This window comes from Poecilia reticulata, linkage group LG21, assembly GCF_000633615.1.
Source record: "Poecilia reticulata strain Guanapo linkage group LG21, Guppy_female_1.0+MT, whole genome shotgun sequence".
Classification (NCBI taxonomy): Eukaryota; Metazoa; Chordata; class Actinopteri; order Cyprinodontiformes; family Poeciliidae; genus Poecilia; species Poecilia reticulata.
Genome location: NC_024351.1, coordinates 885,806 through 899,773, shown reverse-complemented (window position 1 = coordinate 899,773; position 13,968 = coordinate 885,806). Strand labels below are relative to the sequence as shown.

Genomic DNA, 13,968 nt, shown 5'->3' with positions numbered 1-13,968 from the left:
ATCCATCCATCCATCCATCCATCCCTTCATCCATCCATCCATCCCTTCATCCATCCATCCATCCATCCATCCATCCGTCCATCCGTCCTCACCTGTCTCTTGGTGGCAGAGGACAGCTGTCCAGTGTCTCCTGTCTCGTTCTCTTCTGCGTCCTTCAGTCGTTTCTCCACCGTTTTCTGCAGCAGCAGGTTGTGCGTCCTCAGCCACCTCAGCGGTCTCCAGACGGGGACGCTGTCCGCGGGACGCTCTGTCCAGCGCTGGTCCTGCGTCTCCTGCTGCAGGACGGCGTCCACGGCGCTCCTCAGGACGTCCGGCCGTCCAGCGGGGGGCGCTGTGGTGTCGAAGCTGCTGTGGACGGCCATCCAGACCCGGACGCTCAGGGACTCAAAGTCCTTCAGCAGCTGGTCCTCCTCTTCCTCACTGCGGCCGTCCCGGGTGAAGAGCTCTTCCTCCCTGAGGATCAGCTTCCTGCTGAGGTCATCCAGCTGCTCTTCCTCCTGCCGCTCCTCTTCCTCCTCCTCATGCCCGCCGTCCGGCTGGTCGCCTGCAGGAAGCGACACGGAGACACAGAAAGCTGCAGCTCTCCCATCTAAATGATTTAACTAGGCCTTCGTCCTAAAGGACGTGTTGCACCCAGTGGACAAGCGGACGAGACAAAACATCTCTGAAATTTTATTATGAAAGGACATTTATTACTTTTCAGAGTCAAACATTTGCTGGAAGAAAAGTCAGATATTTTCTAGAAAACAATATCTGTGCTTCAAAACTTTGAAAATTTCCAAAACTGAAAAACTTTTGAAATTCAGAAAATTACAGATTTTCTCTAAAAAGAAAAAAAAAAATCCAGATTTTTCTCTAAAAAATTAGCAACTTCTCACATTCAAAGGTTTCCTTGTGTTTTTTCTCCATCATATTTCAGACTTTTTAAACACAGAAGGTTCTTGGATTTTATAATTTTTTTAGATCTCAAAATTTCTAATATTTTTCTAGAAATGTTCAAAGTGAGACTTTATTTCTGTCTCTTAAACCTCTCAGGGTTTTTCCGGATCTTTCTGCGGCTCTGGTCTGCAGGTTCTGACCTGCGGGCTGGTTCTTCTGTTTGCGGCGAGTCCAGATCTTCACCAGGAGTCTCTTCCGGGTTCCTCCGGGGTTCTCATCGGCGCCCCCTGCTGTTCATCAGGGAAACAACAGCTAAAATCTGGAAACACGTTCCTCTCTCCAACTGAACAGAAAGTCATTTTTATACATTTTAATTAATTATTGTTATAAATTACTATTACAAGCCCATGAAAATAACATAAATACATTTAAGGAAACATAATAATATATAATTTGCTGGCTGTGTTACATTAAATTAATTATTAATTAATTAATTTATTTAATTAATTTCACAAAATAATTGTCTTTTTTATCAATTATAATAATTAGATCATTATTATGACCTCCTGAATATAAAAATAAATTTGTAAAAATACTTAAATCTAGCCTTTTCTGGCTAGGTTTTAATTTAATACATATAACATTTCCATATTACATCTCTATTTATAAATATAGGAATTATTAATTATTCTAACAGCTGTGTTTCAAAAACCATATTTTAGATTTTTGAAAGAAAAAATTAATAAAAATGTTAAATAATAATTCTGCATTAGTTAGTTTGAGCTTAATTTATTAATTCACACCTGTAATATTATAATTATTAAGACAGTGGATAGTTTTAATAATAAATCAGTTACAAATCAAAGTAAAGTAAAAAGAAATGCGTTAATTTTCCTCTGTGTCTAAAGGTCAGTATTCAGTTCTCCTTCATAATAAAACAAATAAAAACTATTTACCCAGAATTCCTGTTAAATATTTCAGTTCAAGCCAAGTAAATAAAGACTAACCAACAATAAAACGGAGAATAATATCAGATTACAGCCTATAGAACCAGTCCAGAACCAGTCCGGTTCCAGTCCGGATCCAGTCCAGAACCAGTCCGGATCCAGTCCAGAACCAGTCCGGNCCAGTCCAGAACCAGTCCGGTTCCAGTCCGGATCCAGTCCAGAACCAGTCCGGATCCAGTCCAGAACCAGTCCGGTTCCAGTCCAGAACCAGTCCGGATCCAGTTCTCATCTTAAAGCGACAGAACCCCCCAAACAGACGCATCTCTGGTGAAAACCGGGCCCGTTCGGGGTCTGCTCGCTGAAATCTGGCTGAAAAGTTGCGATGAAGAGGAGTTAGAACCGCCTCACCTTCATCATCTCCCGCACAGATTCATCCCACAAACACACCATCAGAACCTCCAGAACCCAAAACCCAGTAAAGTTGGAGCGGAGCTCCGCCATACCTCCTCTCATCTCCCCGAGCGGATTATCTCTCCGCCGGACGGGTCCGCGGCAGGGGCGGGGTTAACGGCGGTGAGGGCGGGGTCCGGAGGAGTTATTCATTGCCATCGTTTTCTGTTCTAACTGCGATGCATTAAAACTGGCATTTATCATATAAATGTTTTTTTTTTCTTTTCATGAAGGCAAATAAGAGACCCGGAAGTGACAGAAGCAGACCAATGAGAGACTTCCTGTTTCAGTGTGATGCAGATAAAGCGGCTCTGCAGCGATGCGTTTAAAAGTAAAAAGGTGAAATCTGCTCTCACCCTGTTTGTTCAGCATGCAGACGCAGAGGAGGCTCCACGCGTCCGGAACCAGAACCATGGCTCCCGTTCGGCTCCACTGGCTCGGTCCAGATGAGGCTGTGAGCATCTCTGGTACCAAACACTTTGAGTTTCCTTTAGGTCCGCATCATGACAAAACCTAACCTCTCCTCATCCTCCTCATCCTCCAGAGGAAGGCTAGCATTACTCATCACAAAGGCGGATCAACCAGAAGTCAGTTCAGTCCAGATGGTTTCCTCCCAGCTGTTTGAGTGATCGATAATCAGCTGATTATTAACTGATTATTAACTGATAATCAGCTTATTATTAACTGATTAACTGATTATTAACTGATAATTATCTGATTATTGACTGATTATCAACTGATTCTGAATTGATAATTGACTGATAATCAGCTGATGAGCGGATCAATGACGTTTTCAGGTTCAGCTCCATTCAGCCAAGGCTCTGATGCCCTCTGGTGGTCATTCATGGAAATACAGCAGCTTCCAGTATTACAGGTAATAATAATAATAATAATAATAATAATAATAATAATAACAATAATAATAATAATAATAATAATATTACCCTGCTTGCTCTTCAGGCTCCTCCACATGTCCTCAGGTTCTGATCCGGTTCTGGTTCTGCTGCAGAGATCAGATCAGACGTTGAATCTGTTTCCATGGAGACGGATCTGATCTGGCTGACCCTCTCTAATCAGCCTCCATGTTTGTGACGTCACAGCCGGATCTGGGCGTTTCCACCTGAATACAGCGTTTTTAAAAACAGGAAAAAATACCTGATGAGATGGAAAAACTGAGGATCCAGCAGCTGATCTGCTTCCTGCCTGGAACCTCCTCAGCGTCTCAACCAGACCGAAACACTTTCACTTTCACCCGCTGCATCGTCATCATCCTCATCCTCTTTCCATCCACATCAGTCAGGCTGAGCTGCAGAGGAGTTCATCCATTCATTTAGTGTTTACCTGATTCAATGGTGTGACTGTTTTCATTAAAAACGTGACGTCATTTCATTAAATATCATATCTGATATAAATATAAAACAAGAACTGAAACATTTAATGCATCAAACGTATTTAAATAGTTTAAACATCTGAGTAAAAATGTCATCGACATCTTCCATCACTCATGGGGTTGGAGGATGTAGTGACGGTAAACGACCAGCAGAGGTCAGTGTGGCGCAGAGCTCACCTCTTTGTGTTCAGAGAGGAAATGGATCCGAGCCTCACGTTTCACGTTAAGCCCTCAATGATGACGTTCAGCTTCGATCCAGTCATTCTTTTATCCGGGTCAAGGTTCTCCAGGCTTCTCTGAAGGTTTTATGGGGAAGTTTGTCTTTTTTTTTAACTGAAATCCTTCCTCTGATAGCAGCATGAACCGGATCAGGTTCCCTCAGGATGTCTTTCCCGGTTCGGTTCGATTTGGAACCAAAACTTCAACATTTGTTCCGTTTCCAGCTGCTGTGGTTCTGTTTCTCATGAATTTTAGTGGTTGTAGAATTTCTCTTCAGTCTTTGGCTGAAGACCACAGGCTATTTCTTCCGGTAGCGCTAGGCTAACTCGTTTGTTTTGGTTGAATTTACCCAGAATGCCATGCGCTGCAGTCCACTTCCTGCTTTTGGAGCGGCCTCCGCTCACGGCAACATAACCGAACCTGAGCTCACTTTACCCGAACCCAGATCAAGGTTTGTAGGTTTAGACTTCACCTTCTTAATGTTCTGATTATATTTGTTCTCTCTGAGAAACTTTCTTGTTTTTAAGAGTTCATATGGGTTTAAAATGTGAAATTGAGTCATCGTAACTCCTGTTTTATATCAATTAAACTAGAAAGTTCGTCATTTTAACGATCTTTATGACATCAAAGTTTCTCGTAAGGATATAAAAGTAATTTAGTTACAAATTTTCTATCTCCTTAAGAAACTTTTGGTTGAAAACGATACGACTCTAAACGTTAAAGGTTCATAAAATTTGTCTTGTTGCCAGAAACTCTGAGTTTTATATTTCTTGTTAAAACAAAGTTTTACTTTTTAACAAGTTTGTATCTCAAAGTGAGTTTTTTGTTGCAACAAATCTCGTTTCCTTGAGAAACTTTCTAATTTTCTATCGTAAAAACAATAGTTTAGGTTTCTCATGAGAAAATAACCAGTTATGAAAAACTGTTTTAACAAAAAAATTCTGCTTAAGGCAGAACTTTTTATTTGAAATAAGATAAAACTTGTTGAAATTTTTTTTTTATTGTTTTAATGAGTTTCACATCTTAAAACAAGAAAAATTCTCCTGAAGTTTAAGTTTCTCGTTTTAAGTTTCGTGTCTCTGAAACAACAAACATTTTTAATCTCAACTAGTTTCATTCTTTATTAGAATGAAAATCCCAAATCAAAACCTTGAAAAACTTTCAGGTCATCAGGAGAAGAAAAGTTAAAAAAATAACCCGGAAGTTTTTCCTGTTTGGAGGAAAAAATGATGAAGAGGATCAGAACCGAAGCTGCAGACAAACAGCAAACAGACAAACAGCAAACAGACAAACAGCAAACAGACAAACAGCAAACAGACAAACAGACAAACAGCAAACAGACTCTCCTTCATGCAAATCCTGCAGAGTCAAATCAGGACTTCATGCAAAGCACACACACACACACACACACACACACACACACACACACACACACACACACACACACACACACACACACCCTCACACACACACACAGAGCCACATGAGGCGGGCCCCGGAGCAGCAGCAGGTTTCTGTCTGATCTCCTGTGGGTTTTTGCAGCTTCAGCTTCATTTCCAGTTTTTTCCTGCGGATCAAAGATCAAACGGTGAGACTTTTTTTTTTTCTTTTTTCATTTTCGCTCATAAAATGTTTAAAAACAGAAATAATGCTGAGATCTGTAGCCCATCAGGGGTTTTGGTTTGTTTTCTGTGCATGTGATCATGTTGATGGAGTAACTTTAACCTGCAGAAACGTCAGATTATCAGTATTTCTGGGCCGTTGCCATGGCAATCCGGTTTGGCGGCCTGGTTCTGCAGCTCTGGTGGAAAAAGCGGCGTAATACTGGCGCTGAATAATCCAGGAGTTTCCACAGGTTTAGCTTACCTGCTGAATCTGGTCTCACCTGTCCGATCCGCCCGCTCCGCTCTCCTCTTCCCTTCCGGCTGGAGGCGCAGCGCCGCCCCCTGCTGGCGCAACACACGCCCTGCAGCTGTTCGGTCCGGGCTCCGCTCCAGGAAAATATTCAAATTTCTGACTGGTGACAGAAACCTTCTGTGCTCGCTGCCAAGAATCAAATGTTTCATTAAGTAGAGACGAGCTGCCGGTCACACGGAACCACTGGAAGAACCCAGAGATCCAGCTAGAGGGACTTTTATGGAGCTACATCAAGGCCATGAAATTTGTTCAGAAGAAAACAAGTTTGAAGCTAAAAGGAAAAGAATCTGAAAATGAAAAAACAAAAACTGAATTTGTAAAGTAATTTTGAATATTTTTTTTAGTTTCACATCCTTATTTTTTTTGTCTAAAATCTTAATTTGCAGTTTATTTTTTCAGTTTGAAATTGTTTCACAATTATTTTTTAGTTTCATTCCAGTTTGAAATGTTTTTTCAGTTCTAATTATTTTTCAGTTCTTTTTTTTTTAGTTCTATTTCTCTCCCCCCCCTCCTCCGAGTTCCAAAGTAATTTTTCATTTTCATTTTCCCTTTTGAATAAACTTTGTCCTAATTTAGCTCCGTACGTTTCCTCTCCTGTGGGTTCTGATTCTGAGGAACCCGTGGGAACGTGAGTGGCTGTTTGCATGCGTTTTTACAAAACAGCCACTCAACAGGCACAACGCGCCTCTGTGTGTGTGTTTGTGTGCAGACACACACAAACACACACACACCGCCGGTCTCAATACACTCCACACTTTTCAGATTTTTAACTGTAACCAGCCGACCAGTTTCTGGTTGGAATGGTGTGTGAATACGTCAGCTGAATCTGAACATCTTGTTTCCTTCTCATCATCCTCAGCTTCCTGAACTCTGATTGGCTGAGATGACCAACCAGGTGATGAACACCTGCGACTCGGCGGTGGGCGGAGCTCCGCCAGAGGAAGCAGCTTCTCTACAGGTGAGCGACGCTGACGGAGGCTCTGGGTTCAAATCCCACATGAGCCCAGAGTAAACCTGCACAGGGACCAATCAGAAAGAGGCACGCTCAAAGACCATCTATTGTGAGGAGGTGCCACTCTGACCTGAAACAGATTGATCCAGGCAATAAGAACAAGTTTAAAGACCAATTAAACGAAACGGATAAAAGCTGTAATTATATTATTTTACAAATTTCTGGACGCCTGAATGTTGTTCAGAACCTGAACTTTTGTACGGAAGCATTTTACTGCCGCATCTTAACCAGAAACTTTGTTAAAAAGAGAAAACTTTAAGGAGATTTAAAACTCTTTCAAACAGGCAAGTTATTCATTTTAATGAAATTTATGCTCCGTTTTATTGTGAAAGTTTATTTTTCCTGACTCCATACCTCATTAAACGTTTTAATGAATTTTATGTTTCGCCGTAACGTGACAGTTTCCCGCTCTAATTTACGTCCTGAATTTACTTCCTGCTCTGGCTGCGTTCTGATTGGCCGGCTCTCCCCCAGGTGTTTCCGGACTCTACTGAGCGCGCTCCAAAGCTCTGCCGGCGGCTGCCCTCCATCGTGGTGGAGCCCAGCGACGCAGACCAGGTGGAGAGCGGCGAGCTCCGCTGGCCTCCTGATGATGTCAGCGATGATGTCACGCAGCGCCACCAGCAGGCGGCAGGTGAGGTCGCGACCCGTCACTTTGCCCCTCGTCCGTGACCTCAGTGACGTCAGCAGGTGGTTTCTGCCCAGGGCGACCCATGGAGGGGGCGGAGCCTCCGGAGCTGGTGATGGGCGGAGTCTGACAGCTCCAGTTTTCCCCAGGTGAAGAGGCGGAGCTAACACACCTGAGATGATTGGACGGCTGACCTCTGAGGACTCATGATAAAAAAACTTTTGATGTATTCATTTTATTTTTATTGGTATTTTTTGAAGAAACATCTCCTGATTTATTCTAAATCGTATTTTTCACAGATCAATAAATAGTTTGATGAACTCTGGGCTTTTATTTTGAAATACCAAAACAAAGCCTTAAATGTTCTACAAAACGTTGCAGCTGCAGTTATTCCTGTTCTGTAAGAACATTTTGAGTTATTTATTGGTTTTCTGGCCTTTATTCCCTTTTTCAGATTCTGAATGTGAAATATTTTTTCCTCTGGTTCATTTTAAATTATTTTGTTTTTTCTTTACGTTTCCTGGTTTCCATCCTCAGTCTCATCAGCTGCTGTTTCCGTTTCCCAGAGATTTTCTACTGAGCTGCAAACCAAAATGATTCCAGCTGAAATCAGGCCTGATTGAAACACCATTGTTTTGGTTTTTCAAGTGTTTTTAAAACCTGCCAACAGGGGGCGACATTTTTCTGATTTACCTCAACAAGTCTCCCTCGGGGCGACTGTGGGTTTTATGTTTTATACATTTTTGACATGTTTGTATGAGGGCCGTGTAGATAAAAAATTAAAGTCAATTTCAGCTAAAAATTCTGAAATTTTCTAGAAAATAAATTTGGAAATTTGAGTCTAAAAAGTAAAACAATTTTTGGAAATTTTGTGTTTTAAACCTCCAATTTTTTTTCAAGTAATTTTCTGAGATTGATAAAAAAAAAAAAGTGATTTTTTTTTCTAGCAAATTTTCAACTTGAAAATTTGTGACTTTTCAAACTGAAATTTTCTTTTTTCAAAGAACTTAATCTCAAAATGTGAGTTTTTTGGTGGAAATTTACCGTTGTATGTTTCTCTTCCTATTCTTCGAATTTTTTCACATCAGGTTTGTAATGATCTCGTTTTTCCGGCTCTCGCCGTTTAAACTTCTTGACCTCTGATGACCTTTTTCTTCCAGTTGAGTTTTTCGGATGTTTTCTCGGCGTTTTTGGTTTCTGGGTTTGTTCTTCTTCTGTTTTCGACGCCGTTGGCGTTCTGGAATAAAAAAACGTCTCTGCGGTTCACCAACAGGATGCATGGAGTCAGTTTATTACAAATGACAGAATGATACAAAGAAATGATGATAAACAAAAGAGTTCAGATGTGTGGAAATCCTTTGAAAATATGAAACATTTGTTAGTAACGCACGTCCGTCTGCAGCACCATAATCTGATCAGATGCATAAAAAAAGAGAAACAGAGCAGATGTTTGCTGTTCCTACTCAGCTGCATGCACTGCAGCTCCAGTCAGGATTGCGTAAAATGGTAAAAATAAAACATTCTCCAAACAATCAGCATGAAGGATAAATCAAAGCTCCACCTGTTTTCTCCAGGTGTTTGTTCATCCGATGGAAAAAGTGCACATTTGGTGATTTAGCATCGAAACCTCACCTGCCTCAAGCTACAGGAAACATGCACTTTATAATAAAGGTTTGCCATATCTGGTTCCTCCAGCCCAACAGGTCAGTGAAACTACGGAGGCCCGTATGTGCCACTAGTGAGGAAGGAATAATCGCAAAGTGGATCATAACTTATGAAGATGACTTTAGAAGTTGCAGTAAATCAAGGTCATAACTTAGACGGTTTATAGGATGCAAAATCAGAAATATGACTTTAAAGTCATACCTGTGGTAGAAAGTTTTAAAAAATCTAAATGATAATTGGATATAAATATGAGATACGTTAGAAATATGAGCACTAGTGTAATAATTTAGACTTTCAGTCATAATATGAAAAAAGTCATGTTACTTTTTGAAGTTGTCATCAGATTCAAATTTAGACTTTAATTCTAACATTAAAAGTCTAAATTCTGAAACTTTCCATCAAATATTTAAACTTCAAAGTAAAAACCAAAACTGTGTCATATCTATGGCAAGCCATGTAGCATTTTATTTCTCTAACGTGGTTTTATAGGTTTCCATAGAGAATCTTTCATCTCTGCTGGAGATTGAATCGTGTTTTTGTACAAAACAATCACCAGAGTGAAGTTAGCCTAGCTTAGCGCTAACGGTGGAAACAGATGCCTGTCTACGTCAGTCAACACAGAAATATCAGGTTACAACTATGAGATACAAAAAAACAAGAAATAATTTGGGTTATTTAACCCATTTTCATTTTAAGGAAAGAAAATGGGCTTAAATGCTCAAAGTCATATTCTCACAATTTTATTCATAAATGTTTGTCAGTTTCAAACTATTTAGTTAGCAAGCTAAATATTTACCTTGCTCCAAACTTGCTAGCTAAAGATTTAGTTTTAACTATAACTTTTAATAATTAACCCCGATGTCCCACTCTGATGACAGGATAAATGACCCAGATTAATTCTGTTAGTTCTGGGCTGTGTAACCTATTAAACAACACACTATATTCAACTGTCTCATATTTATCTAGCTGCTGAATAATAAAACCTTTTAAAAATGCTGCAGCAATAAACAGCAACAATAAACACAAAATCAATGCTGGAGTTCCCCAGAGCTCAATCATTGAGTCTCTGTCTGTCTCAGTGTTTGTAGATAAAGATAAATCAGTAAGCATGAACTTCTACTCAACTTTTTTTGGTTTAAATAACATTTCATTGTTTTACTAAATGAAACAATAACTTATTTGGTTACATGATGAGTTGGATGGGAAAGTAAAAGTTAGTTTGAAAGTGAATGAAAGTCAAGCACGGCGTCAGGTTTGCATGCCCACCGTTTCCAGTTGTTACGCTAAGCTAGGCTAATGAAGCCGAGCGTTAACAGCTTCGTTCATTTATCTGAAATGAACCGGATCATTTCACTGCCTGTACAGTCCTCTACATACGAACGTCTCAGCTGCTTTAACACAAAGACGGAGGAAAAACACAAACATTAGCCCAGCACACAGCGACAACAGCACAGCTAGCAGCTAGCAGCTAGCAGCTAATGGACACGCAGAAACCCACTCACACAGCGACCAGTGGCCCTCCCACCGAGTGAACCTCAAATACAGCACTTCTCTAAAACCGAGACGGACATTAGATTTCTACATATATCTGGGAGCTGGAAACAACCTAGTGACTGACAGACAGACGGAACCAGGAGAATCCATCTGGGTTTAGTTCTTTAATAAATAAAGAGGAACCAATAATCAACTGTTTCCATTTGTCTAATTTTGTCCTTAAGGTTGATAACTTTGTTTCTGTGTAAAATGTGACATTTTAGTGTAAATTTGTTTAATTCTGCAATATTTAGCCTAGAGCCATTTCAGTGCTGCCCTCTTGTGGTTGAAATGGGGGTACTGCAGATGAATTTTCCTATTGGTTCCAGCTTGGTTCATGTCTACGTCACACGGCCATGCGTTTAAGGATAAAACCAYAAAACCATCTTACTCCGACAGCAGCTGGTGTTTTCACATGTCACAATAAAAGTCTCAAAAAAAAAAAAGTCGCTTGATTTGAAGCTAGTCGCTTTTTTGAAAAGAATTGCAAGATTTGTCCATTGATTTTTTGGGGAAAAAAGGCGTTAAATTTGATGCTAGAAGCTTTTTAGAGGAAAAAGTTGCTGGATTTGTTGCTAGTTACTGTTTTTTTTTTTTTAAAGTCGCTAACTATAGCAACTATTACTAAGCTGACAACAGGGCCGCAGCCCCGCTTTACCCTCCCTGCTCATTCACACACTTAGCCACGCCCCTACGTGTGTTCTGGCTCCGCCCACTTTGGTGGAATTTTGAGATTTTTGGGGGCGGGCTTTGCTTCCACAGCGGTTTGAGTTACACTTTAAGAAATCTTGTTTGTTCTCAGGTCTTTTTAATAAGCTTTACTTTTCATCTGTCAGACCGATTCATTCCTGTAAGGAGGCGATGCGTTCGAGGACCAGTCGGAGTCGTTAAGCTTTCTCTCATGCAGACATTCCAGGTATTTCACAGAGTCTCTCCCACATTCAGCGCTCGCGACATTCAGCAGAAGCAGCACAATCCCAGCGAGGTGGAGCAGGCGGAGAGCCTGGCCGTCGTCGGTCAGGCAGCAGAACTGAGAAACATTCAGCAGGTGTTCTACTGGACCCGGTCCATGAAGTGTGGAAGCAGCGTGGGACCCATCTGACGGGCAGAAAGGTAAAACTTTTGCCTTATAAAGATACACAGAATGCTATTAGGATGTTTCTATCCTCTGTTCAAATGCAACACAACAGATCGTCAAAGCACAAAGTTATTAATACACTTCTGTACAGTTCTGTCCGCGGAACGCCGTGGTGAGAGCAGCTGCGTTGACTAAGTTTGGTTGAGCTTGTGCGACGAGAAAGCAGCTCTACGAAGATACACTGTGGCCAATCACGATGTTCTGATGAAATCACTGGGCACAGATGGGCGGTTTGTTCTGGACAGGTTCAGCGTATCCACACCACCGCCGGTCCAAACACAGCGCCCAGCGGGACTCCGTCTCACACCGCGGTGGCGTGGATGCACGACGTCCGTCCCGATGTGCTAGCTGCCCGCTCAGGGCGCGTGGTGGGACCCATCAGGCCCACGAGGCGGTCGCTTGGTGCTTTCGTTGGCGTTGGAGGTTCGGGTTCTGGTAGCGGGTTTCTTCTCCTTGGTGGTTTGGCGAGTTTGAGTGAGAGACGGCGTTGTGATGGCGGCTGCCTGAAGACTCCCACCGGGCTCCACGATGGTGTTTATGACTGCAAGACAGAAAACACAAAACACGGCACTCAAAAAAACCAAGCTGAACATCCAGGGCAGAAAAAATACATTTAAACTGTCTGAGGTCTGTGTGACGTCAGGTCCAATAATTAAATAAATGCAGAGAAGGAAAGACATCAGCAATCGCCCTGTAAAGCAACAGACGGCGATTAACCAAGGAAGCAACATGGCCACCAAGCTGAGACATAGGAGTTCCTCAGGGCAGCATGTTAGCACTCCTGCTTTTCACTTTTTATAAAAATTATCTTTGCAGCAATTTTTAAGATGTAAGGTCAACTTTTATGCAGACGACGTGATCATTAGTTGCTTCACTCCATTAGCAAATCAGATCCTTGAATTTTAATTTGTTCAGTTTATTAAAGTTGGTGTTGTTGTGTCTGAGACTATTCAGAGGAACAAATCTTGGGAATATTTCTATGTGGGAACGTTCAGCAGACGGGAGGACTCTCTCTAATCGCCTGAAGTTTGTTTCCATGCTAGTTATCAACCTCTACTTCCTGTTTACTAAAGAAGAATAACGTCAACATCAGATGGATTTATCTATCCTGGTTGATAATCAGTATTTTCTTTTTTCATTTTTGTATTTTCTGCGGCCATCTGGGAAACAACTAAAACCGAAAGTTATTGAACCCAAATACCTTCCAGCTGCCTTTGGACCCGTCTCAGTTCCTTCAAAATGGAGGTAATTTCCTGCAAGCGATGACAACATTTAGAAGAGGAGGCGCTGAACTCTGGATGCTGCTGTAAAAATGGCGGCTCGTTACCTTGTTGGAGGTTTTTAAAATGGGAACTTCATTCTCAGTGTTGATCTTGGCCTCGATCTCCTCCCATACGTCTGCTTTGTTCTGGAACAAAACCCTGAAACCAGAAACCATCCGGTTAGTTCAGCTGGAGCCGAGCAGGCAGAAAGCCTTCGCACCGCTGCGTACTTCATCTTCTCGGCCAGCTGCTCCGTGTTTTCCCGGATGGCCTGGGACAGCTGGGAAACCGGGTTCAGCATCAGGTTGTCCAGGATCACCTGGAAGAGTTTCCACAACACAGAGAGACCAAGATGAGCACAGAGCATCTTCATCATCGGCACCGATTTCCCAGAAAACCCMAAACTGACTGCAGCAGACGGACAAACGTTCAGTGAAAACACGAGGAGTCGTGGCTGAGTTCACACTGCAGATCAGACTCCCTGCAGCGCCACCATCAGGAGACAGACTGAACCTTCAGGGTTGGAGCTCCTGATGCTGCTGCAGCTGATTAAACATGAGCTGCTTTCACACATAAACCAGAACGACGTGTTGATGCTCCATGAAATGAGCAAAATTAGGATTCTGACAAATAAATGAGACCAAAATTCTGCTCTGCTCCTTTAGAATAACTACATTATTTATATTTGCTAAATGCCAATGAGATAAAACACTGAAATGCCTTTAATCCAGGCTTTTGATTTGAAAATCCCTGATGATGACGATGTCATGGCTTAACTGGAGGGAGACCTGCTTAATGCAACTCATGGGAAATGTACAAACAGATCAGCTTTGGGCCCAGTTTCCAGATGGTTCTGGTGAGAAACATGAATCTGCATCAGAATAAAAGCCGGTGAGAGTCTGACGGGCTGAACGGGCTGAACGGGCTG

General features: G+C 41.8%; 3 protein-coding genes across 3 annotated transcripts in view; 1 reads left to right on the top strand and 2 right to left on the bottom strand.

Moving 5' to 3' along the window:
* LOC103457136 (trichohyalin-like) overlaps positions 1 to 2,955 on the bottom strand; it is a 6,932-nt gene extending 3,977 nt beyond the window's left edge. Inside the window, exons 1-3 of the mRNA XM_017302098.1 lie at positions 2,633 to 2,955; positions 1,080 to 1,169; positions 93 to 544 (exon numbers count right to left, since the gene is read on the bottom strand). Coding sequence (XP_017157587.1) covers positions 93 to 544; positions 1,080 to 1,169; positions 2,633 to 2,738 — 648 coding nt within the window. The 5' untranslated portion in view covers positions 2,739 to 2,955. The remainder of the gene's footprint in view (positions 1 to 92; positions 545 to 1,079; positions 1,170 to 2,632) is intronic.
* A 2,410-nt stretch (positions 2,956 to 5,365) lies between these two features.
* Positions 5,366 to 7,762, top strand: LOC103457119 (protein LBH-like). Its single transcript, XM_008397068.1, has 4 exons — positions 5,366 to 5,473; positions 6,662 to 6,760; positions 7,289 to 7,448; positions 7,520 to 7,762. Exons 2-4 carry the CDS (start codon positions 6,686 to 6,688, stop codon positions 7,570 to 7,572), a joined length of 288 nt encoding a protein of 95 aa, XP_008395290.1. The 5' UTR covers positions 5,366 to 5,473; positions 6,662 to 6,685; the 3' UTR covers positions 7,573 to 7,762.
* Positions 7,763 to 8,704: 942 nt separating this feature from the next.
* The window catches only part of LOC103457120 (centrosomal protein of 170 kDa protein B-like), a 19,143-nt gene continuing 13,879 nt past the window's right edge, over positions 8,705 to 13,968 (bottom strand). The window contains 4 exon segments of the mRNA XM_008397069.2: positions 8,705 to 12,319; positions 12,980 to 13,031; positions 13,106 to 13,199; positions 13,271 to 13,359. Of these exon segments, the coding sequence (XP_008395291.2) occupies positions 12,135 to 12,319; positions 12,980 to 13,031; positions 13,106 to 13,199; positions 13,271 to 13,359 (420 nt within the window). The 3' untranslated portion in view covers positions 8,705 to 12,134.

What these genes read in the sequence shown, in the direction of transcription:
- LOC103457119 (XM_008397068.1), top strand. Translation starts at nt 6,686, where the DNA reads ATGACCAACCAGGTGATGAACACCTGCGACTCGGCGGTGGGCGGAGCT. An exon ending in AGGAAGCAGCTTCTCTACAG is followed by an intron (nt 6,761 to 7,288) that starts GTGAGCGACGCT and finishes GCTCTCCCCCAG; the next exon opens with GTGTTTCCGGACTCTACTGA. An exon ending in GCGCCACCAGCAGGCGGCAG is followed by an intron (nt 7,449 to 7,519) that starts GTGAGGTCGCGA and finishes GTTTCTGCCCAG; the next exon opens with GGCGACCCATGGAGGGGGCG.